We start from the raw sequence: 27,472 nt of genomic DNA, 5'->3' as shown, positions 1-27,472 counted from the left end.
ACAAAGGGAATAGTTATGAATGGTAGCAAATAGAGACATCAACAAAGGCAATAATGTAAACGTGCACCACCAGTTATTTCAAACAGCATTTATCTTACCTCTGAACTGTTTGAGACGAGAAAGTATCACACCAGCAGTTACGACGATGGTTATAATCACAGCCCCAACAGAACAGCCAACAACAAGAGGAAGGCTCGCCTCTGAAATATAGGCAAGTGAACTTACGCACATGTCACAAACATAATCATAACAATACGAACATTGCATTGAAGTATGCTTCATCTCCGTTTTCAGTTTGTATTGAAACAGATCCACTAATATTCTGGATATTTTACAATTTCATAAATGAATTAAACTGTTCATACCTAATGGTTTGGATGCAGGAATGAAGAAATCGAATGTCGTTTCATTATACTCAACACTGAATATATATGCCCCGAAGTCTACATCGCTGATACTATTAATTACAAGCGAATAGTCAAACACATTGTGTTTTTTATTCTTGGCTGCCAGATGATACTTTGTCATGTCAGTGATGTCTCTTAGATTTCCAGACTGTGTGAAACGCCATTTTGTTTTTGAAGGTCCTGGGTATGAACACAGTGTAAGCCTGATTGTGACTGATGGAGGTTTTCCGTAGGTTACAAACACATTTGATGCTTGTTGTTGTGGCATTCCTGCAAGGAAATATGTACCTTGACTCTAAATAATTTATGAATTGGAAAACATGATTCTAAGTGTATTTCCATTTTCATAAGATAATCAATACTGTTGCAATGATTCACAGACAAGAATGTTTATATATTATTGGAATGAAGTGGATGACCATGAGAAATGAATTTTGAGATGAAGACAAACCGTTCAAGACAACTGCATGTTGTTTCTCTTCTACTGTGCCAGCAACACTTGTGGTGCTACAAAAGTACACTCCAAGTTGGGAACACGTCCTTACAACCATAGCATGTTCATACACATTCTGTTGTTTTCTGGACATATTTACTGTTGCCAAGCTGCTTTCCTGAATAAGATATACAACCTGGGATGAATAACCATCAACTGTACACCTGAAGACGACAACTTGACTGTCTTTCACAGTTGTGTGTGCTGTTCCATTCACTGTTAGTTCTTGAACTTCAGGTTCTGATGAAATATAATAGGGAAAAGGAACAGTTACGCATTACTTCCATTATTTAGATCTAGCTCAGCTGTATTACTCAGTGTCGATGAGGGACTTCTTTATATGTTAAGAAATTTATTCATTGTGGGTTAGATATAAATTACAAATATTTCATTCATCACATGTGACTGTACGGTGAATATACGTCTTACTAGTGACCTAGTCGTGATAGCGTCATAACATTTACGCTAAAAACATTGCTTGCCATTCAGAATCTGCACACACAGCATCTTCCTGAGGCAAGAGAGTTAACTGACTTTAAAAGTCCCGTTTCCACCCTTGCCGAACTAGGCTGGAATTCCTGGGCTCGATCGTAGCGCCACCAGTGGTTATTATAAGTTATGTCCCTTCTATGTCTCTCCCATTGACCAATCAGATTCCACCCCTCGTATCACTTGCATTTGCTTCAAACAAAATTGCGGCGTCGAGTCAAGATTATCTGTGTTAATGTGTTTTATTTTATATTGTGATAAAACGGATCTTACAGCGCGAAGTGCATCAGATTACGTGAGCACCTTGATTAAAAACATGAACAGATTTGGAACAAATCTGTTGACACCGAGTCTGTGGTGCACATGGTTTGCAAATCCTGCCATCGACCGAAATCTGCATGACTGTTTACGAACCGGATTTCGATTTCATTGCGCGGTTTTAACTGGACTATGCATAGACTCGTTAGTTCAGCCAAAATCTAACTCCATAATACCAGCCTAGTTCGGCAAGGGTGGAAACCTGACTTTTAAAGTCAGTTAACTCTGTTGCCTCGGGAGGATGGACACACAGTTGTTCCTGAAATCAACTTTGGGATCAGTGTTGGTTTGACCTGACATTACAGAAACATTAGATCAGGATCGTGTCAGCATTAAGACAGTTTAAGCTGAAATTAATTGGAAACTAAAGTTGTACTGAGTCTTAAACATCCATGTGAAAACAATGGCATTTATTTCAGGTAGTTTATATATTTTAATGAACAAAAATATTTTTTTTAAAATAATTCGACCATTTCTGAACCTGTAACGAATGCCACAAGGCAATGATTGCTTTCATTACAAACGTAATGTTTATGTTGAGTGGAGTAAATTAGAAAGTACGTTATTGACGATGTATTTCGTTGCTCAACTGTATGACGTCAGTGTGTAACTTAAGACAACCCTGAACGTTTCTGGTCTTTTAACTGTTTGTACGCATCTAAAACTGTGAGTGTGATCCCATGAGAACATTGACTTTCCACGCCACAGTCAGACCCCTGTGGATTCTGGTCTGTCGATTACTTGGCTGACTGCATGTCATTGTATGGCAGGTGTATCGAGCGATGCTCATCACTGAACTGAAGGGTACGGAATCGATTAATACAGGCCGTTGTTATGTAGGTAGCATATTGCTGTGTACAAACAAATGATTCCACCTAGCAGTTCAATTACGTCCTGTGCACATGAAATAGTAATTTAGTGTTTAAAATAACTCGGAACATGAAGTCAAGAAACACACAAAAAAGAAAAAAACTTGTGAATCACTGGTATATTCTTTCTCCATCGTTTTACATTCGTAAGCTTTTAAGTAAGCATGTTCGACGGAAGAATGATTGGTGACAGCACACGCTTTGATGAAAATCATATCAGGTCGACTTGACTTGTATTAAATGTATATTACAACTAGTTCATATTTTATTTATATATCTCCCCAACACATTTTTATCTGTTATCTGGCATCCTTTAAACTAATTACTTGTTTCCCACACCGCAGTATGTAAAATAATTCAACACTTGCCTTTGGGTATATACAATATATGATGTATTCACATATTTCCGGATAATTTTCTATACAGAAGTGATACGTTTGTAGCCTTTGGCTGCATAGTAAGTAATATTTCCTTATTTGAAATGTAATTCTACATTCACTTCATTACTTTCGAGCAAACAGGAAATCAAAACACAAAGACACACTTAAAGATACCTTTCCCATAATGAATCAGGCGTAGTTGTGTTTCCTTGTACGGTCACGATATTGACCTCATGTTTATACAAGAGATCTTTAGGAATAAAAAATACTGATTTTCTATCTTACAATACATATACATATATCCGATATTTTCACATAGAAATATCACCTTCATTTCAAATCGATTTTCCTCTCTTACTTGTTCTGTACACATCTTTGGAGATTACATTGATTGCTTTTATAACCCGAAATTGAAAGATGTAAACTCAGCGGAGTTGATAACTGAGCGAGATACGCGATATGGGAGTGAGCAATGGTTGACGTTCTATCATTTAGTTGTACATCTGTGCAGTCTTAATCATAGATACAATTATTTCAGTTATATCACAGCGTGTCAGCTAACTGTTGGAGGAAAGCCCGAAGTGGTGCAGGTCTCAGACGTTTACCACTTCGGTGAAACCAACGATCACGGATTTGGTGCTGGAAAAGCTAAAAACATAATCGGGGCACCCGGTATTCGAACCCAGAACCATAGGTTTCTGTCGTGCCCAAGGGACGCAACTCTGCACAGCGAATCGCGGCGAATTAGACGAATATAATATCAGATACACTTTCTTCATGTCTGAGCATGGTCAGACTGTTAACAAAGTATTTTTGCAATGAGGTTTCCTTGTACTGCTGAAACAATAACAACAGTAAGACCCATGAGATAATCACTTGAGCTCATGAATAGCAGACCCTGGCATGCGTTAGGGGAGCAATTCTATTTTTATTTCCAGTACCTTCAACTACTGGTTTGTCTATGCTATAAAATACGCACAGTACCTAAGGTAGACATGGGACATAACCTTGCTGGTCCTATATAGAATAACGGTGTTATGGACTTAAGTGTGCACCACCCGTGTGATACTGACAACAACGAATTGACTCTTAACAGGCGCGATATCTATGGGTACACAGTACTACATGTACATATTCTGAATGACTATTTCATTATCTGACAGAAGGTCATTCTTTCACATGGACTCTGAAAAATCCAGCTTAGGTTAAGAGCAGGGACATTGAAGAGGACAATTAGGAGATGGGCGTTTAGTTCCGTGAATGTGTATCTGTGAGTTCTATTTCGACAATCACGAGATAGATTTGACCCGTTGACAGTACTGATTGAACTTTTGTAATTTGTTTTGATTACCGATTTGGTTTGGGCGACATACGTGAACTTGTGAAAAAATTTGTATTAACAAAGATAGTATATTTAATAATAAGGATATGCATTCTTATCACGACATGTCCACGGTGCATCTAACTGGTTCCTGCATTCATCACTTACTTGGCAGCATCTCGGGAGCGACTGTATCACTCCAGTCTGATGCCAGGCCGCCCTCCTCTGTAGCCTGGCATGAATAGTTGCCCAGGTCCTCCTGCCTTACATCTGTCACAGCTAATGTTTGTCCTGAGAAGTGGTACCTTCCCCCATTCTCAACCGCTTGTCCATTTCTGAGCCACGTGTATATCATTGAAAGATTATGGTCCTTGGTCGCACTGGAAGAGTTGGTCTCGCACGTCAAAACTATCTTGTTCGTGTTGTCAATGACACTAATGGTCGGTTTAGCGGGTTTTCCTGAAAAAAAGTAAAGCGTTTTAATGTCAGTTGACATGGTTAGAAATTCAAACCTTGACGATAATGGTCTGATGTCTCACCAAATCATCAATGTCGAGGCATTGCCGAGGTCTGTCCGGAGACGTGGTATCTCTCCCCATTCTTATTCTTTTATCCTTTTCTAAAGCAGTATAATTATTTGTACGATTTGCATGTCAAAACGATATTGTTTGTGTTGTCAATGAGATTTTGTTCAGAGGGTTTTCCTTAGAAATTAGTAATATGATTTTTCTTTCAAATGTTATATATATATACTCTTGAACAAAATAGAGAATAATGAAAATTAAATGTTAATACCAAGTACTAAAACAAAGACAGATGACGAACAACACCTTATGCAAGGATGCTAATGTTTGGAAAGCATAACACCAAAACCAATCCGATAGTTTGCACGACGTAGCGCATATCCATTTTAATGGAAAAGTAGTGATTATGAATGAATGAGTTCCAAGCCTATTGTAGTCACATTACATATTTTCCTCAAAATCCATACTTGTTTGAGACGGCTGCGCAAATCTTCAAAAGCAGAAATTCTATTTCAATGTAGATCTTCATCAAAACATTTAACCTTTTTTAAGGAAAATCCGCTCAACCGACCATCAATGTCACTGCCAACATCAACAAGATCGTGATACCAAGTTAACCCCAGGACCATAATCTTTCAATGATAAACACGTGGCTCAGAAACGGACAAGCAATTGAGAATGGGGGAAGGTACCACTTCTCAGAACAAACATTGGCTTTGACAGATGTAAGGTAGGAGGACTAGGGCAACTATTCATGCCAGGCTACAGAGGAGGGCGGCCTTGCCCAGATGCTGCCAAGTAAGTGACGAACGCTTGATCCAGGTAGATGCATCGTCAATCTACCCATCCTCCACACCCTAGGTATATACCTTGCCTGGTTACTTTGACATATGTATTAATCAAAATATTTCCTTTTCAATGTTGATGAATTGTGCTGACTTTGCTCAAGTCTGTGTTTGAATGTGTAAAACCATTCGTTTATCTCAGGTAAATCCACACACAAAACGTCATACATTTTATAGGTTATTGTCTGTGCATCATGCTAATATAGCGTACATCAGTGAATGAACATGTCAAATAAACATGACTTATTTAAAATATAATTAGAGTTATCGTAGCAAGTTCAGTGATGCCAAGAGGTGTGAAAGATGCTCATTCAACAGGGAAACAATATCCATGTCAACAAATTTAAGATCAGTACCAGACAGAGTTATTATTGGATAGTTGTCACCAAAACAGAAGTTGTTCACAAGGTACCGTGAGTGTAAGGTGACGATGTGGAGGCTACCCCCGCCGTTTCAAACGTCGTTTGCACCTCAGTGGAAGGTACCATATTACTTGCGACCTTGGTACTCATAGGAGCTGAAACAGAAAATGCATACTAAGCGTATAACAATCAGGTCAATTATATTCTGCTGGTGAACGTGGGAGAATACAAACTTCAGTAATTGTGCTTGTGTTCGTGTCTGACAAAATAGATGCAAATTCCTACCATCTATTCTAAATACTAATCTGCATCTTTAAAACATAGCCGCTCAGGCCGATCATTCTTTGACGAGTGAAACATGTAAAGGTTTATAGCAGGTACCACAGATCTGTTACCATGCATACATATCTCTACATATTATTTTGTTTGAAAGAGTATTATGCGATTTGAAGGAGGCAATGCAATATTCATCAGTCCCAATGACATTGTCCATTACCTCCCCCAGGAGAGAGTTTTATGGTTCAAAAACACACTGGGTTAACTTTTGAAAACAACTTCCTCGTAAAAACTGCTTAATGCATTTACAACAACATTTCGTGTAATTCAGGAGAGAGGAGTGTTTAACAATTACGTAAATCGTCAGCGATTGTGCTTATGTCCGTGTCTGACCAGAAAGATGCAAATGCCTACAATCTACTCTAAATACTAATCTGCATCTCTAAAACATAGCAGCTTAGCTTGATAACTGTTTGACAATTTAAACAAGTAAATACATAGCAGGTACCACATATCTATTACCATGTATATATATCTGGACATATTATTTTGTTTGAAAGTGTATTATGCGATTTGAAGGAGGCAATGCAATGTTCATCAGTCCCAATGACATTGTCCATTACCTCTCACGGGAGAGAGTTTTGTAGTTAAAAAACACACTGGGTTAACAACTTCCTCGTAAAAACTGCTTAATGCATTTACAACAACATTTCGTGTAATTCAGGAGAGAATATCTATATAGTCATCGTAATTCTATCTTGCACGTGTATAACATTATCTGCCTGAGTTTGTTCTTTTAATGGGGAGACATGTTACAGGATAAATGTAATAGGATAAAAGACGCTACGAATATATACACGAAACTGTTGTATCATTTCAAAACAAACTTACCGGCTATAACAAGACTGTAAGCACCATGTTTGACTCTTCGTTTGATTTCAGTTAAGAAATAACGACCAGCATCCTCGTGTGTAGCATTGCAGATCACAAACTTAACTGTCTTTTTGTAAGGTGAAGTAATCAGTCCGCTGACCTTGATTTTCGAGCGACTGTCTGGCCAGATGTAGACAGAGATAGATTGTATTGTGGCAAGGAGTATACCGCCAGGAGACCAGAAACCCATCACAACGTCCGTCACGCTCCAGGTCGGGAATATTGTGACATCCTCCCCTTCAGCTGCGGTTGTGGTGGTCGAAGGTGAGACTGAAATAATCCGACTGAGGAACTGTTTCAGCTTTTCTAGTTTAACAATTTCAACGCATTTTAAATGGTTTGCATAAACGTTTAAAATATATGTTAGGGACCTGCGGTTCTGTTTTCTTTTGGAATTAATGTGATAATTCTTCGATTATGAGGCCATGGATTTACGTTAATGTTATATCAAAGGGATACGACGATTTTTTGCGATCATGACAGTAGCCCTTATATTACTCACGTTTTGTTCCAAGTAAGTACTCCTCAGTATTATAGGAAGCTGATCCTGCTCCAACTCCTACTTCAACCTGACACATGTATCTCTTTCCTTCATCACTCTTCCTCGTGTCTCTAACCGTGAGGGTATTGGTGTAGTACTTATACACGCTGTTAGCAAACGTCCCTGACCCTGACCTTATCTCATATCTTCCTCCATGGATTAGCCTTTTACCATTCTCACTCCAGGTAAAGGAGATGTACTTAATGTACTTTGCCACAGACAGGATGTAGCAAGTCATGTGGACATCACTGCCATACTGGACTCTCTCTGGAGACACGATGTAAGGATCCTGCATGTAACCTGTGTAAAAGTAGACACCAATTATTTAGTTAATATTGATCATGGTGGTCGCAACGGTATATGCAACTTAACATACTAATGTTACAACTATTTACACGTTTGCATGATTGAAAGTATATGCACACGCATTGAAAATCGATGTTGCTGCTTACGGACAAACACAGACCAGAATTGTTTATATTTTATAAGTAGGTCTTATTAAATCCATATAATGCTGCAATACCGATATATCATTGTGGAGCAGATTGTATATATATGCTTGCTGGTATACCCACAACGCACAGATAAGTAAATTTGGCTATAACAATCAAATAAACTTACTCTGATCTTCTGGCCCTCTTCCAGTTACAAAAACAGACATAGAAGTGAAAGCAATTATCCACATGCCGGTGAAATCCATCCTCACTTTCACCTTGAAACAAATAATTTATAACTAAACTCCAAACATGTACACACCATCGCCATCGAACAATATATTTATTGAGGAACAAGTTGCTGCTGTGACAGAGCAATATTGAATCTCAAATTGATATGTTTGTTTAATAGTCTTCTGATGTCATGTAATACATGTAGAGAAGCGTGATTTCAATGGAATTAGTTCATGCTGTTCATAAACTAGTGAATGAACTTACCAGGTCCATGCCGACTCCTTTCATACACGACTGACGCACTGCGGCGCTGCAAGTGTGTAATGACTTTAATCCCCTCAATCAGGAAAAAGTTCATGCAGGAAGTTATTGATTTCGATTGACGCTATGCAACGATAAGGCAGGCACATATCATTGTTTAATCGTCACTTTCAATTAAAAATAAACTTTTCTTTTGATTAAGTAAGTTAGTTAAGATTAGTTAGACAAGTTAAGATTTTGGATTAAGTGATTGCTAACATTGGTGATGTTTGAAAGTAGTTTATAGGTACATGTACATCAATGGGAATAGCATATAGGAGGATACATAGGGTGAAGGCGGGTGACGGGTCGTAATTGGGTGAATGTTGGGTTCAAAATAACGTCAGCGCATTGACCGAAATTACTTTGGGTCCGGCTGAAACGTAGATGGAATTTCCATGGGCCACTGGACCTGTAGGGACCTGTGCAGATGATTACATAATACGTCCATTTTATCTGATCTAAACAGTCAAGTTGATATGATGGTCACTTTGAGAAAATAAGAATCTTTTCGTTATGTTGATGTATTTTGTGATTAGTCTTCATTGATGGTACGGCACAGTACATTTTAATAAGTAACGGTCCTGTGTCATTACAGACCCCGAGTAGCTCATACTTGTTGGAAGAGTCAAATAAAATAGGAATCTGGAGTTCAGGCTCTGAATTGGTTGTCAGTTCATCCGTATTCCCCGGATCATTGTTCGTAATTTCAGTCACTGGTTTGTCTGGTCCAGATACGAATTTTTATGGATCCCATGTGATTTACATGGGATATTGTCAAACGCTATCCACCCATGCACCTACTAAAGGCTCTTGGCCACCCGGCTCTAGTGAAACAATGTGTATACATTACTGAAAAGACATCCATGTATACCGTATACTTTATTTCAACTGTATGTACCACATTCAACTACATGTAGAATAAATATAAACTGACACAGTGATCCTGGTCATGATAATCCCCACAACTCAACTGCTTGTCGTTGGGGGCGGAAACCTGTGGTACCACTTGTAGCTTGTAATACTTAAATTGCCAGTTTGATTTCCTGGTTTGTGAGCTTGCCAATTAATTGATTTTCTTTCTTGGTGGACCTATGCATGTTTATATTGTAATGCAAATACGCTTTGAAAGTAGAAACAATTTCCTTGATATACGGAACGGTGGGGACAAACACATTTTTTAAGATTTTCAACTTCCCCAATTTGCTTATCCATAAAATCCAAATACATTAAAATCAGTTTGGTGAGTGAAGAATCCCTAACCATGCAAAATCATTTCTCGTTGACAGAGTAAATAAATATTTGATTAAAATGGTATAACGATATCACAATATGTGCGGCAGTCCATACATTCCCACGCAAATGAAACAAACTGAAGAAAAGGGTAAATTATTATCAAATATTATTATATTAATTCAAACGAAGCTGGATCTTCCTGTCACAGTTTCAGATTACAAAATTACTTCATATGCGTTTCACAGATTCGGCATGTGTCAGTGTTAGCCTAATAATTACAAGTGTTTCTTTACTCCCTAAACTGTTAAATAATTAGCATGTATAACATGTCCCACACGCTGATCCTCTCTTGAGCAGCAGCATTAGCAGTTACTTTATGTTTTATATTTTGTCATCTTTGTGCCCATCTGGAAACGATTTTTCTTTGTCAAATGGCATTTATACAAAGTTGTGTTTCACTTAGACATTGATCTAAATCAAAGTCAAGAGGTTTGAAGGCGGGGACTATGGATGTTGATTATTTGTAAACACCCTTTAGAAATTCAGATAATGTTACTGTGTCATTGATTTTGAGGAAACACGGTCTACTTCAAAACTATTAAACCCTCGCCTATTGTATCGTAGAAAATAACGATGCTGGTTCGAACGTTTTATTCATAAGGTTTCTTTCTCATGTGTATTGGTGACAAAAACAATTCATGTCAACACACACAAAAGGTGAAATAACTTTACAATAATATTGAGAATAATGTGTTTAGCACAAGTGAAACGTTGGAGTAGAAAAAAATAGTGACGGTTTATTCTGGAATTTATGTGACAGCACAGCAATATTCAACACTCAAAAACTTGATAGATTCTTATCAGGGAAACATTATCAATTTTACAAAGTTTAAGGCACTGCTAGAGTTATGAATTGATAAGTTATTTAACTAAGGTGCAGTTAGGAATGGAAGTGTTCCTCATTATGCTAAACAACCTCTTATCAATAAATAAATAAAATTACTCTTTAGGTACCGTTAGTATAAACTGATGTAGTTGAGGTTACATCTGTAGTGTCTGACTTTGTTTGCACATCGGAGGAAGCTATAATATTAGCTGCAACCTTTGTATTTTTATGAGATGAAAACGAATATACATAATCAACATTAATTAATCGTGTCAAGAGTGTATTATTCTGGTGGAGTGGGAAATTGTTACCTTCATTACAAACCAGTGATTGATTTAATTTTGAAAACAACTTCCTGGTAAAACCTGATATATGCAATCATCACAGTGTTTCGGGTAGTACAAGTGAGAATATCTTAAGTCCTAACATGCTCGTTATTCTACACTGGACATTTGTAACATTACCTGTCTGAGTTTGTTTTTTTAATGAGGATACATGTTAAAGGATAAATTGGACAAATGCCGGTACGTGTGCTAATAAATGTTTTACGTTACGAAAATATACACAAACTTGTTGTATCATTAAGAAACACACTTACCAGCTTTTACAAGACTGTAAAGCACCATGTATGACTCATTCTTGTCAATCAGTTACCTCATACCGACCAGCATCCTCGTGTGTAGCATTGCAGATCTCAAACTTAACTGTGGCGCTGTGAGGTGAAGTATTCAGTCCGTTGACTTTCGAGCGACTCTTTGGCCAGATGTAGACATAAATAGATTGTACTATGGCAATGGGACTACCGCCAGGAGACCAAAAAGCCAACACAACGTCCGTCATTCTCCATTTCAGGAATATTGTGACATCCTCCCCTTCACCTGCGGTTGTGGTAGTCGATTTAGTTCATGTTGATCATGGCAGACTCAACGTTACATTACTTTAACATAAATGCAGCAACTGATGTACACGTTTGTACTTATGCCAATATCAAAGGATCGTTCAAAGTATACACATACTTAATAACAAAATTGAACCATGTTATACTTACTTTTTGCATACAAGGACTACATGTACGCATTTGTTCCGTTGATAGTCGATTAAATTACCCCATAGTTTAAGGTTCAACGTTCTGTGTTTCATTGTCATAATGTTGTCATAATGCTTTTGCATGTTGAAAAGGGAGAATATTGTTTATCATTATTTCGTGGTATGGTATATCCATGATATATAGCTGCTGTGTCGGAAGTATCTAGAGTTATTGTGCATAATGTTGTAGAAGGGAAACTACGATTATGGCATGTCGTTTGTGATGATTTAATTGTTTATGAGCTGATATGTTAATTGACTGTCTTGATTGGTGGACATGTGCTTGTTCGTGGTGTATGCACAAAGACACTTTAAAAGTAGAACATTTTCCGTGAAATGCTGAACATTAGGGAAAATACATTATAAGATTCTCAACTTGCCTCAATTTGCGTATCATGGAATCCAAATACATTAAAAACAGTCTGGTGATGCAAAATCTCGTTGCCAGTTTTTTATCTTACAGAGTAAATAATTCTTTCGTAAAAATGGTATAATGATAACAAAATATGTTCCGCGGTACACAGATTCCAGGCAAATGAAACGAACTGAATAAAAATGCAAATTATTATCAAACATAATTATAATAATTCAAAAGGAAACTGGAGCTTCCTGTCATATTTTAAGATTACTAGAAATCATTACATCATGTTCATTGTTCCCGTCATACATTTTTTTCTTTACTCCCTAAGCTTTTAAAAGTTACCATGCATATTATGTCCCACATCTCTTGAGCAGCTTCATTGGAATCAATTATATACAGAACGTAAAAAATATATGAGAGAAGTAGTTTCAGCAATATCCGACAAGCAATATCATAAATTGATTTTCTTAAAAAAATGATTGTACATGCAACCATTTTTATTGGTCCTTTTTTACGGATTTATTACTTGACATATTGTCCGTATAGTAATTACATTACGTGTACATCATGAAGCCAATTCCATAGACTGTGCATGATTAATAATTAACCCAAACTATGGAGCTTAAGAAAGGATGAATTTACTTTAAGTCGATGTGCATAACAGATGACACCAATACATATTTTGTATCATGTATTGTATTGTTTTTGTATTGGTTGAGAGAGAGAGAGAGAGAGAGAGAGAGAGAGAGAGAGAGAGAGAGAGAGAGAGAGAGAGGGAGAGAGAGATTACAATAATGGACACGCCATGACAGAGGTAATCAAACTTGGATTTGTTTGGGCTATATTGTATGTGTGATATCACAATGATGCTCTATTGAAGAGGGACAGTATTATTTGGATTTCTTATATGCATTCAATTCGTTTATGGATATTTACCTGTCGTTTTACCTGATCCCAGATTTGCCCGATAGATATGGGCGCTTTGCTGCTTAAATCGACTTGTGTTGATTCATTGATATTCAAGACACACTCGGTAGACTCTGCATCTTTTAAACAATTTCAAACAATAGCAGTCCTTTCATAAACAGATAATTGGTATGATTTACTTAGATGGAGACAGTCAGTGTCTTGTGTCGCAAAAATCAAAACCGCGAACGGAGTCGGCGTAGAATGAGTTTATTGACTAAAATAATAATAAGTAGAAAAACACACCATATACAAATTAGAACAATAGAAACTACTGTATAGCCATTTTGTATTTGCTTGTGGGTGCACAACAAGGTTAGAAGTAATTATCAAACAAAACCGTGAGGCACTGTGTGTTATATGAGAAGCCAAACCCACATACTCACCAAACACGATGGTTATTGTTGAGCCAAAAATGCGTTTATTTGTATATGATATTCTGAAAAGCATTCCATGGATTTAAAGGCGATAAATTGAACTTCGTTATATGTAGGCGCCAGATACTTGTTTCGTCTGCTTTCATGGATAATAATAGTATGTACATTTACAAGACCTGGTGCTTATTAATGTCTTTTGGATCCAATTCCTTTATCTGCATGTATATTTCCATATTATCTGATACTGAAGTTTTACTGAACAGGGGTACTTCTCTAAAATTAGTTAGCAGTGACAAGAAAGGTTTACTGATAATTTCGACCTCAATCGTTCATTACTGCCATCGGTTATTGGAAACGAATCAAACGGAAATATGCTTTCATGTAAGTCATGCAAGCCCGATAAATGAGACAAATATTTTTTACAACTATACACGTATATGTACATATCAAGACAGCATATGAATGTTTATCGAAATTAATATGGCATAACACAATGCCCAAGCAAATCAGAACAGCATTGTTTCATGTCTTACTGAATACATGACAACAAATGTGAGAACACGTGAACCACTACATATCCTCCTTCACGAAACTTTTTTCTTTATCCGCACTTCCCCATAATCAGAAGAAATATTCTGATGCAAATGACAGCCAGTAGCAAAGCTAAATTAACTGTTAAGGGGATTGCAACTGTACAACAGGTTTCTGAAAAGTAAAGCAAAGCTGCATTGAATCATGAAGTAATATGCAATACGATAACACTCATGGACATAACTGTATCATGATAAGAACAGGCATATATGCAAAAGTCAGTAATGGGACAGCAACTTATATTCTTTTTCCCTACTATTATGAAATAATATTTTAATAGTTTAAGCTGACTATCGGAATGGTTTTAACAACACTCTGTACAGTTTTCAAGAAGATCAAAGTGATGGGGGACGTTTACTACTTTGGGGAAATATACAAGCACCGATATGGTGCAGACAAACCTAGAAACATAATCGGGGAGAAACGGGATTCGAACCAGCAATCGTAGTTCCTATTAGTCGAAACTCTCCACAGCGGATTGCGGCGCCTTAGGGGACCGATTCAGTCGTTTCCCCCTATATTTTAAGACGTACAGTAGTACACGGTTTTATTGTTCCGGTTATTTAACTCACCAGTGTTGATTGTAATTGTAGATGTTAATGGCGTTTCTGTTGTAGTTTCAGTACTTGTACTTGTACTTGTACTTGTGTTTGTTCCATCTGACAGAAGTAAAAATCAAACTTGCATTCAAGCATGAAGTAATATTCAATACCATAACACTCATTGACATGCTTGTAATATAATTAGTATAAATGCAAACATCAAACATCAGTGTTTTAAATTTAACCTGTCAGACAGTTTGGTTTAACGCCGCTTTTAATAGTATTCCAGTTATATCACGGCGTGTCAGTTGAATGTGGGACGAAAGCCCCAAGTGATGCAGGTCTCAGACGTTTACCACTTCGGTGAAACCCACGAGCACGGGTATGGTGCTGACAAACCTAGAAACATAATCGGGGCGAACCGGGATTCGAACCAGCAACCGTAGTTCCCAAGGGACGCAACTCTCCACAGAGAATAACGGCGCCTCAGAGGACCGAGTCAGCCGTTTCCCCCCTATATTTTAAGACGTACAGTAGTACACGGTTTTATCGTTCCGGTTATTTAACTCACCAGTGTTGATTGTAATTTTAGATGTTGATGGCGTTTCTGTTGTAGTTGTGCTGCTCGTAATGGCAGTACTTGTATTTGTTCCATCTGACAGAATAATAATTAGAATGTTTTCAAAGTGTCGTGAGAAGCTAATAACTTGATACAAGAAGCAACTAAATATCCACCTTCACGAAACAGTTTTGTTTATCCGCACTTTCTCATAGTCAGAGGAAATACTCGAATGCAAACAACAGCCAGTAACAAAGATAAATGAACTGTTGATAGGATCACAACTGTACACCTGGTTCCTGAAAAGGAAAGTAAAAATCAAACTTGCATTCAAGCATGAAGTAATATTCAATACCATAACACTCATTGACATGCCTGTAATAGAATTAGTATATATGCAAACATCAAACATCAGTGTTTTAATAGTTTAACCTGTCAGACAGTTTGGTTTAACGCCGCTTTTAATAGTATTCCAGTTATATCAAGGCGTGTCAGTTGAATGTGGGACGAAAGCCCAAAGTGATGCAGGTCTCAGACGTTTACCACTTCGGTGAAAACCACGAGCACGGGTATGGTGCTGACAAGCGTGTAAATATTATGGGGGCGAACCGGGATTCGATCCCACAATCATAGTTTTCTGGCGTGTCCAAGTGATGCAACTCTCCACAAGAGAATAACGGCACCCTAGACGACTGAGCCACCCTTTTCCCCTTAATTAGAGTTTAAGACGAACAGAAGTACATGCCGGTCGTATCCTTGGGGTATATTAATTAGAATGTCGTCAGCGTATCACGGAAAGCTATGATCTTGTACTGTTTTCAAGACCTCAAAATAATCAAAATACTCTAAAGACGAAAGCATGGTTAATTTCATGATCCGTCGAATAAATGTCTGCAAAATAACATGGTCATGTCATGGGCTATATGTTGTGTCATATTGTGGCTGTAAATACCCACCTTTAATTTGTAAGGGTGAATTGTCGACTATTGCTTTACAGGTAAACGGAAACCAATAAAGGGTGACTCTTATAAATGTCATTCACAATGCACTTGTCGCAAGGACTCATATCAATAAGTAACGTATTAAGCACTAGGTATTGGTACATGTATTGCTACAGCAAAATAACTGTTCTCATAACATAAGTCTATGTATGAATGAGGGGGGTATTTTGGTCACATATCGCTGTAAACATTGATTTACTGAAGTTTATCATCTTATGTTTTGGGGAAAGCTTTGCTGTTAAATTAGGGCAAATAAAGATTCGAAGCAATCGGCACCATGTTACATTAAAAGGTAAAATACAGCTCCTCTAGCACCTGGACAATCATTGTAATATTTATGTATTTATTTTATTTCTGTAGCTGATATAGGCCCATGTACATATGAATGACATAAGTAGTATTGCTTGAGGCAAGCATATTCGTGACAATTATTGTTTGTCATAATGACGATTTTGTTAAGCATATACGTAGATATACTGTTCATATCTTTAGCTTTATTAACAAGCACCAAACGAGTATTCCAGTTTTAATGTTCTTTATCAAGGAAATGTCACTTTGGCTATTATGATATATGTCGGATATCTACATTTATCCGAAATCAAACTATGAATAAAAAAAAATCTATCGTCAATATGCATCATATTCGTATGCGTGACAATCAGTACATGCCCATAGTTAAGATTGATTTGGGTAAAGGTGTTGTTATGCAAGAGCATCTGCTGTGTCTATGGTGAGGTTAAATTGACATGCAAATTCCTCTCACTCTCAGGCTAAAGCAATACTATTTTTGTATGTTGATCATCTTGTTATGTTTGGGACTCCTGATGTGGAAGTATCGTTCAGATAGAGGAGTAGCCATTGAAGTCGTAAATTTATTCAATTCTTTCACCACTGTATAGTTTTGTTTTACATTTGACCAATCTGAAGTTAATATAATATCGTTTTCATGACATCGTTTATCAATCTGTTGTTGAGACAGTTTGAGTTCAACGCACCTGTGTACATTTACTATAGTTCAGTGTTGTCAGCTGAATATTACAGGGGCATACAAGGAGTTGCAATTTTTTTATGTGTGACACCTTTATTGCCTTTCGTAGCATTATAACTCTATCAAATGGTGACTATACAGGAGACGTGTCGAGTTGGCCTATGGTGACACGATACATGACGGCATTCAAACTAGAGACAGCGGATCCTGGTTCGGATGGGGTAATTGCTCTAAGGGTCAAATGGCGACTTTCTCATATGAGCGTCGTGTCAGGATGGTCTATAGTGACAGACATTTACAGATGAAATGACGCCTTTTGACTAAAACGAGTGATCACTGTTAACGTAATAGTCACTACGCTTTAGCTGCGTGTATAGACCAGTCAACCCAATGACTAGAAACCGATAGGACCAAGCCGGACCACCCGTCGACTTTTATATACGTTTATTACGGTACAATACCCCCTACGGAAGTAGGAAACGGCTTAGATTTCAACAGCGAGCCATAATGTCAATGTAATTTAGAGGTACTGACAACAGAAGAATAAACTCATTGTCACCATCAGTAAGACTTCTCAAAAACGTTTAAATTGAACGACACTAGTTTTGAAAAGGTATTGCGTTGTTCCACAATGTCCGTGAGAATTGCGAGAATATTCAGGAAATACCAAACTTACCCCTTTGTTTACAAAATGCACTTGTCCGACATTGCTGAGATCGGATCGTATCCAGTGATTGTTGAGTTTCATCGAATAGTCAGATTACATTTTCATTCTGAAATTGTCAAACTATTTGCTTGACTTCAGATGTTTTTTTTATTTGCTATCTATTTACTAGCATGAATATTCACACAGACGAGCCTAATTTATAAATTCCTACGATTCATAAATTGAGACCTACCTGAATCACTCCTCACAAAGAGTACACCACTCACAGATAATATCCACATCAATGAACAGATCATCTTGTCACCTTACGACAATATCACAACAGACTTGTAATGGCTCAACCGTAGCTAGCTGAAGTATAAATTCAAATGAAGCCGTAATGACCTCAAATATGTCCGCAAAATAATTGCTTTCATCACTGAATATAAATTTGTGAAACCACTCCCGACCGGCTGTAGAAACTAAACTAACTGAATCCAGTCACTGACTGTCACTGTTAATAATTCATTATCTTGTCTATTGTAGGTGGACATTCCATCAAATGTGGTTGATCCAACACGTCACACTTAAAACGATATCATTCTAAATATTATTGTTTTACACTATTATCGTGCAACCTCAGCTTCGTAGATTAGCCTTCTCGTTAAATCATTTACTCAGTGCACCAAGACTAAGTTTCGGTCCCCATATTGTTTCGGTTTTTTGTGAAAGGACTTTTTTTGTGATTTGACAGGAAATGTTAAAAACAACAAAGCACCTTACTCACACACTCAGCTTCTAAAGAGGAAACTGAAAGCCGTACATGACGTTCTACTACTGACCCGTGAACACAGTTTGTGTTACTAGATAGTCACCACTCAGCATTATTGTTTAAATAAGGGACTGGGTTCTACTTACAAATGTATTTGATCTCTGTGTACCAAAGGAAGTTACAATCAGGAAGTAACAAGAACTGGTCTGGAGTCGGTGAAATGAATTGTGTCATTCAGCATTATAAAACATTAAATATGAACAAAACTACGTTATATGAAAACAGAATGTACTATCTGTCTTACCATACGATCGCCTTTCTAATCTGGAGGTAGAAAAGTCTCCTCAAGAGCCGAAGGTAGGTAGGTTTATTTTTAGGTAAGATAACAGATGGCACTTGTTATTAACCTGTCTAAACTTCGGCATTACGGGAGCAAGACAAGAACTAATCGGCTCGGAGTCAGTTCAATGTGTCTCAATGGGGTAACCATGTAAAAATATATTATAATCTATCAGCGGGTTAACAAAGTGAACCCGACAAAAATCTGGAGTAGAACAAGTATCCCAAAACAGACGTGCATGTCGCTAAATGACGCCATTTCCTCTCCTTTTAGCAAACTCGATTACATACATGTCGCCATCATATAATTAAAATATTGATGACTGCTGCGTTACACAACAAACAAATCAAACCAAACATTCCTTGGACATGATGTATAACACATCTCCAACACATCCAACAATAGGCATGATCCACGTCACTAAGGCTATGCCACCTTCTCACAAGGGTCAGCTATAATATAGAGTAAATAGTAGAGTACCGTGTGTCGACTGAATTCTTAGACTAGGAATTTCGGATGATATTTCCCTGGTGAAACAGTGTTGAATGCACCTCGTCTTACAAAACTAATTCACTGGGGAAATATAATCCGCTGCTCATCGTAGTTCGTAGACTTGTCTCTTAATACAGTAAGCAATATATTGTTTCACTAGGAATATGACAAATCACACCATTCTCACTCTTATGATAAACATAAGTTATACTGTGACGGCCAACTGATCATTCTTAATGCGTAAGAAGCGACTAACGGGATCGGGTGGTCAGGCTCGCTGACTTGGTTGATGCATGTCATCGATCTCAAATGCGTGGATCAATGCTCATGATGTCAATTACTAGATTGTTTGGTCCAGATTCGATTATTTACAGACCGCCGTCATAAAGCTGGAATATTGCTGAGTGCGGCGTTAAACAACAAACAAACAAAACATTCTTAATGCTGAATGGAAACCAATAACCCCATTTGCCCATGTATTAAATTTAACGTCCAGTTATAATAACGAATGTTCCACAATACTTGCCAGCTATACAATTTACATGCCATTTCAAAAACACCCAGATGATCGTATTAGGTATACCACTGTCAGTGCTTGTCCCTGTCACAATACTAATGAATTATTTGTGAAAATATGTGCTGCTCCTTTTCGACACTACTCACCAGTGGCATCAAGTTTCAGAATGTTGTGCAGCTTTTCTCTATACCATCTAAAGTGACCTGTTTCACTCCATATTAAATCAGGTAGTATGAAACACACAAGGTCCTGGTGATGTAATATGAACTGTATTCCATACACCGTGCTCCATTCGGACTATGCACTTCCTTATAGTCAGTTATCCTATCCACATGCAAACCTTGTATCTTCACTCAACTCGCTCACACTAATTCCTCTCAACCCCCTCTCCACATGACTTTCTCTCCACTCATGTCTCCCCTCTCTTTGTCCTCCCCCGAACACTTTTACTCAAATTGCTATTTCATTCTTTGACAAACCTTGTGAAAAATCCAGCTTGGTTCATGAAGAGGGACATTTAAGAAAACAGTAATATCTGATTGGTACGTTTCACACGTTCACACATGCATCAAAGAACCTGGCTTTCTTTCACATCCAGAACTTGCTACATTGTATGAACACTCCACTGTACATATGTTCGCTTGAACTAACATGTTCTTACTGCAATGCAATGTATAGTAACATAACCATAATGCACAGGCAATTATAAACGGAAAATATAGCATGTAAATATTGTACATGTATGTGTGTAAATTTATCTTACATGAACGTAAGGTTCATACATCCAAACGCAGACTGAAGGATAGCCAGCACATATTATAACAAATAAAATAAGGACATATTAAGGTTGATACATTCATTTGAAAACTGCAGATCTGTGCAAAGTTGTACAAATAAGATCGTGGTGTCGAACGTATTTTGTTTCTTCTCAATCAAAGGGAAACTAAAGTGAAACAATTCTTTTGGCGAATATCAATCTTCCTAGATACATTTAGTCATTTTTTTTCCGAGAGAGAAATAAAAATTCATAACATTCGTAGAAAGTATTAAATGTCGAAGTGAAAATGGTGAAATCACATGCAACGTAATCAGCTTCCAAAACAAACTTATTTGAGACCGTGGCCTAAAGTTACCGGCGCAGTTTTCATTGGCTGATATGTTTGCCACCTTCGTCTATGTTGCGATTTGTAGTCGTTATATACATGCTGTTTCAGCTATTTCTGTTAACCCTAAAACACAACAACATTGAATAAATTGTTGAATGTGTGATCTTGACATTGTTAATAATTAAAATGACCATTATCAATCGGTATACAGCGTTTTATTACAAGCATCCTGTTTGGTCTCGTAAAACACCAACAGACCTCGGCTCTTTTCCACACATTAAATACCTGTCAGGGATGAATCCCCTGCATAAACAACTGAAGGCATCTCCAGTGTTGTTACTAAAGTGACGCCGTAGTGGACACGGTAATCAAATGGATAAGCAAACAATCAAAAGACATAATGTATTAAAACATCCGAAGCAGAAACAGGTAGATATCGGCAGATGGCTATACAAAATTCAATCCAAGATTCAACAAAAGCCAAACTCATACTCAAATGAAAGGAAAATTGAAATTGCCGTTTCAGGCCTTAAAAAGCACTATGACAAGGTTTGTTCATCTTGCAATCAGGCTGAAACCATTGCTCACGTGTTACTAGAATGTCAAACAAGAATTGCAGTTAGATCCGCTATCTGTCATAGATCTCCTAAAGCCAAGAGATGCAATAGCGAAGGCCAAACTAACTCTATTTCTGAGAGATTCACAGCTGCTCGAACGTATATAAACAGAGCAGTCAATGATAAAAATGAAGTTATATCAATATAAGAAAATAGAAATCATACCAATACAAAAACAAAAAATATGTGAATACCAAACTCACAATAGATATGTAACCTTACTCACACACAGGAGTCCCAAGGAGGGACAGGTCAGCCGAAATTGCTTAGGCAGAAGGCGACCTCTTAAACACTCAATGCAACAACAACAACAGGTAGACAGGGCGTCAGCAAGGTCGTCATGATAGTTGAAGTTGCGCAGCGCGTCAAACGCCGGGAACCCATTGACTTCACTTGCCCTGTAACTGTTTATTATCACAAAATAGTATCCTTAATAAAAAATGGTCCATACACGTTTCCTCGAGTCTTTACAGTTCACGGAGGCACGGGTGGCCCATTCGTCTAAGGCGCCGCAATTCGCTGTGTAGAGTTGCGTCCCTTGGGTACGCCAAATACTTATGTTTGTGGGTACGAATCCCGGTTCGCCCCGATTATGTTTCTAGGTTTGTCAGCACCTTACCCGTGCTCGTGGGTTTCACCGAAGTGGTAAACGTCTAAGACCTGCATCACATGGGGCTTCCCTCCAACATTAAGCTGACTAGCCGTGATATGACAGGAATACTGTTAAAAGCGGCGTTAAGCACAATTCACTCGTTCACTTTACAGTTAACAGGTACAAACTAAATGGAAAATATTTACTTATGTGCAGACATCATACAGTTTCAGCAGCGTTATATACACGCACAACACCAAATCAACTCATTCTTCAAAAGAAAATATATATGAACACAATTGTACCTAAAAAAACAAACTTATTCATACTGAATGTTTTTGAAAATAAAATGTCATAACGTATATACATTCAGCACAAAAAAGTAACCAAAAGATTATACTTACAAAGGCATTGTCAACTGTGTGCCAAATATAATAAAAGCATCATCGAAGAGAATAAACAGCCTCGATTGCCTTCCGAAACACATTTCATGGGAGTAATAGGCAAAACTAGTGATGAACATTATAAGAATAGATCACTGATAATCAGTGATGACTCCAGGTGTTCGCGAAAACGGTACGGATGTCCAGACCTACTTCCAGCACCCGCCAATTTCAAGAATATAGTAAGTGTTGGTTGCCTGACGCCTGCAAAACTCCTGTCACATGACTGTGGCATGTAAACAATCTAGTCCTACTAAATTTACTGAAGTCAAATAAAACATTCTGCAAATTACTCTGGTGACAAATACTACATGTATGAATAACATCATTACAAGACATTAACTGCAGGTATATTATTTCAAAGATAATGGCGGTTTAGAACCGCTGACCTGTACAATTAGGTACCATTGAAAACATGGCCATGATTATTTACATAAGTTTAATAACAAGGTAATTAGTATAACTCTTAAAAATATTTCATAACATGAATTATATAATAACTATATATATGTAAACGTACAATGTTCTTACAAACCATCAGAATCAACGAGGCGAACTACCTGACTGTGGATGCTGAGATGCGTTAGGTTCCGTTTTCATTGATGTTGCAATGTGGTCAGTCCACCTAGTATTTATTACCATAGATCCCAAAACATATGCTATATACATTAATTTGATTGAGTTCGCATTGCGTTGCCTCACATATAATAGATCATATGAGACAATAGTGAGTCGACATTTTAACCGTTCCTCAATGAGTTATCTACCGATTTGTGATAATCTCACTACCATCCTCACCTGTAAGACTAGAGTAATCCACAAAATCGTTTCACAACCATTTCCACGATAATCACTTATTTACGATTTGTACAGAAGCTGTATCAAGTTGGGCCAGTATTGCTGATTATAGCAAAGGATCCAGACGGTTGTAAGACACGGCGTACATTTCCCTCATCTCAGACTCGTTTGCTGCAAAGGTAAAAAGTTGTAAACGTAACTGCTTTTTGCACAAACCAACTGCAATTTGCTTCATGAGTTTGGAAACTTAATAGGTATTGCATTTAACCTTTCGCTTTATCATTACTTGTATCGCCCAAAGTTAATAGTGCTGCATGATACATTTCAATATATTTATGATTTAGTTAATGAACATAACAATTTTTTGTCAACCACCAACCTGCTGAACATTAAGGACAAACCTGGTTCCCGATTTCTTGTAAGCAGCCAGAGTACTATCCACTTTATTATAATAGCCGCTGATAGCAATATATTCGCCACTGACAGCCATCTCACGACAACAGGGGTGCATAGACTTGGCTGGCAATCTATACCTAAGAACAATGTTGAAATTATTCTTGTTGTCAGTTTCAATAATAATGGCCGAAAATGTCCATTGACATTTCATGATGGTAAATTAATTGAAACATGCTCAAACGTGGCCAGTAAACACACGTAATAAACAAACATGTTACTCCATGATTTCCATAATGTGATTTCAGCTACATAAAATATTGCACCAGGTGTAACTACATGTACCATTTAATATCAAATGGTCTCCAGTTGATTGTAGTTACCCATTCAGAGACGACAGAGAGTTGCTGTATGGCGCACGTACTGCGATGTTGTATATGTGCTTGTTCCAAATTTGAATGTAGAAAAGGCGATATTATCATATGCACAGTAAAGATGATAGTTATGTGTGAGCAGTTATCTGTATATTTACTCATGTTAACGCTCTGAAGTTCAAGGGGCGGTCGGGTAGCCTAGTGGTTAAAGCGTTGGCTCGTCACGCCGAAGACCCGGGTTCGATTCCCGACATGGGTACAATGTGTGAAGCCCATTTCTGGTGTCCCCCGCCGTGATATTGCTGGAATATTGCTAAAAGCGGCGTAAAACCTCACTCACTCACTCACTCTGAAGTTCAAATTCCTAAACATCCAATAAATATGTACTCAAACGGCTGTCTCAGGTCCATGTATGTGCATCTATTGGATCATCACGAGATCATGTTTGAGCCGTTTGCATCAAATTGATTGGATTTTTGTGGTTTTGTTTTGTTTTCCTTTTTGCTTTAGGGAGACGTGTGAACACCTTATCATCTTGGTATAAACGAAGATAATACATTTGTTTGTAAGGATATGCATGCTGATTACGAGATGTTTACGTTTAGATTATTAAAACATGTGTGATGTCGACTACATGACAGCTCTTCCACGCATCTACCTGGTTCTAGAATCACCACTTACTTGGCAGCATCTCGGGAGATGTATCACTCCAGTCTGAAGCCAGGCCTTGTTCCTCTGTAGCCTGGCATGAATAGTTGCCCAGGTCCTCCTGCCTTACATCTGTCACAGCCATGGTGTGTCCCGAGAAGTGGTACCTTCCCCCATTCTCAACAACTTGTCCGTTTCTGAGCCACGTGTATATCATTGAAATGTCATGGTCATGAGGTAAACTGGAAGAGTTGGTTTCGCACGTAAAAACGATCTTGTCTGTGCTGACAGTGACACTGATGTTTGGTTTAGCTGGTTTTCCTTAAAGAAAAGTATTATGTTTTGATGTATAAATAAATGAGGCATATTGGGATGCAACTAAGTGAATGTTCTACGTGTTCGACATCATCTATGGCGCTTTGGGATAGCATCCAGGGTTAAAGCATTGGCAAAATCATTTGGGTTCGACTCTAAACAATTGTACAATGAAGTCTATGAAGCATGCCATTGCGTGCTCATTTCTTGATAACATGTAATGTGGCTAATAGATGCAAGGGACTAATTCATTCATGTGACTTGAGCGATTGTGTGCCAGTCAACAAATATTTACTATTTCATTCAAATTGGCGAGATTCAACCGGTAGAACATCACATGCTTACCATTTCCACAAAATACTGGTTTCATCACTGATTTTTACGACTTTTACTGTTTCGGCAGCTAATCGAGATTATGTATTTGCTGCCGTTTTATATTTACATGTACTTGAATTGTATGATTTTCAAATTTTGTTTATTCACTCTTTACAAGAGTGATAAAATGTTAAGACTATGTTCAGTCAAAAGAAACCTTTGTAAAGCGTATGGGTGTTTTGGCATGACAGTATCATTTACATTAGTGCACCTTTGACATTACTATGTGACTGAAAGTTACGTATTTATTATCGAGTTTAAAAATGTCATGCCGATGAAGCTTTAGAACATTGAAAATCTCAAGCATCCATTAATAAATAGGAAAGATACTCACGTAACACGATAAGCATCTGTCCACATTGTGAAACAAATTGTTCACCATTGAAATTCTTCCAGTGACAGGTCATGAATCCAGCATCTGTTGATGTGGTGTTCATGATGCTGAATTCTATGACCCGATCGCCATCGAAGGTAACAATTCCTCTTATCTTTATCTTTGAACGGTATGACGACGAAACATTGACTTTGATGCCATCAACAGAAAAAAAGATTTGATCTGTTTTCGAGTTTTTAACACTGAACCAGCCATCTGATCGTGGAGCTTCCAACATCAGTGAGGCATTTTCTCCTTCCTGAGCCACAACGTAGTGTTTGTGCAGCAGTTGAGAAACTGGAACAAATAAATGGCAGTACATTTTTAAATTTTGAAGAAGCATTACCTATGTACACAAACACTTTTCTTCTTACAAAAGCTGTACATGACATGATATTCTTAGTGATTACAAATACCTGGTTCGAAAATAATAATGATGTGTAATGCAAACACGTGGGGGAATATTTACTTACAGTTTGCTGATAGACTAACTTCAGGACTCCAGACAGACATTAATCCGTATTCCAGATGTATATTACAGGAGAAGTGATCTATCTTGTCGTCTTCGTTAAAGTCCATGGTGGTCAAAGTACTCTTCCAAAAATAGTCCCTGCCTCTGATCAGGTCTGTTATGAGATGTCTATCGTCATTCTGCAGGTTGTTCCCATTCTTCATCCAGTTCATGACTGTTCTTTTAGAAGTATCCCAAAGCCACATCCGGAGATAGGAACAACATGTCAGGTTTACAACGGCCTTGTCACGAATAGGACCAGAGGTAACGATATATGGATCCTGGATACCTGTCAGATCGAAACAAAAATAATTTGAAAACCTCCATATTTGTATCTCAAATGAATGAAACATAAAGATTTCTGAAGTCCAAATGTTTCATCTACGTGATAAGAGACAGAAATAACATAACCATGATATGGTCAGTTGTAGAAAGTACGTACCTTGTACATACAAAATATGAGAACAATCGCGAACGCTGTCAACCCGATTTTTCTTGTAACAGTAGTATCTTCCCGCATCCTCTGATGTTGCACTGTGTAGCCAGAACTGGATGACGACAGAATCAGCTGATGTTGTTATCTTCGTCATCTTGACTCTCGACCAGTAGGCATCCCAGATGTAGACTTTAGTAGAGTTTATTTCCAGGAGGAGTATATGTTTAGGGGCATATACATAGAATACGTCCTCAACCAACGGCATCTTCCAAGTAATAAAAGCATTGTGTCCTTCGTGAACCAGAGTGGAGTTGGCATAAGGCCCGGCTGCAATAACACAAGGTAAGCATAAATATCTGCATTACCTTACTGTAGGTGCAGGATGATATGTTGATACAAGTCAAG

General features: G+C 37.7%; 1 protein-coding gene and 1 long non-coding RNA gene across 4 annotated transcripts in view; both read right to left on the bottom strand.

Annotated features, from left to right (window-relative positions):
- LOC124122912 overlaps positions 1–27,388 on the bottom strand; it is a 30,351-nt gene extending 2,963 nt beyond the window's left edge. The window contains exons 1-7 of one of the 2 annotated variants that reach the window (XM_048398503.1): positions 27,074–27,388; positions 26,594–26,920; positions 26,082–26,417; positions 25,091–25,378; positions 859–1,140; positions 366–677; positions 99–200 (exon numbers count right to left, since the gene is read on the bottom strand). In XM_048398503.1, coding sequence (XP_048254460.1) covers positions 99–200; positions 366–677; positions 859–1,140; positions 25,091–25,378; positions 26,082–26,417; positions 26,594–26,920; positions 27,074–27,332 — 1,906 coding nt within the window. In that variant the 5' untranslated portion in view covers positions 27,333–27,388. Of the gene's footprint in view, positions 1–98; positions 201–365; positions 678–858; positions 1,141–4,445; positions 4,737–6,058; positions 6,164–7,175; positions 7,488–7,719; positions 8,056–25,090; positions 25,379–26,081; positions 26,418–26,593; positions 26,921–27,073 lie in introns of those variants that run through there. The other variant, XM_048398504.1, reaches the window with a different exon arrangement.
- Positions 13,559–18,380, bottom strand: LOC125381547. 2 transcript variants are annotated; one of them, XR_007221889.1, is made up of 3 exons: positions 18,219–18,380; positions 14,802–14,888; positions 13,559–14,343 (listed from the first exon to the last, which is right to left on the bottom strand). It is a non-coding gene; the product is annotated as an uncharacterized LOC125381547 (long non-coding RNA). The 2 variants fall into 2 exon arrangements; XR_007221890.1 differs by lacking the exon at positions 18,219–18,380 and adding an exon at positions 15,343–15,628.
- Positions 27,389–27,472: the final 84 nt, after the last annotated feature.

Source organism: Haliotis rufescens, unplaced genomic scaffold (assembly GCF_023055435.1).
Source record: "Haliotis rufescens isolate VD_foot unplaced genomic scaffold, xgHalRufe1.0.p SCAF_18, whole genome shotgun sequence".
NCBI classification, from domain to species: Eukaryota; Metazoa; Mollusca; class Gastropoda; order Lepetellida; family Haliotidae; genus Haliotis; species Haliotis rufescens.
The sequence above is the reverse complement of the archived record's forward strand: the minus strand, read 5'-3'. Positions and strand labels throughout refer to the sequence as shown.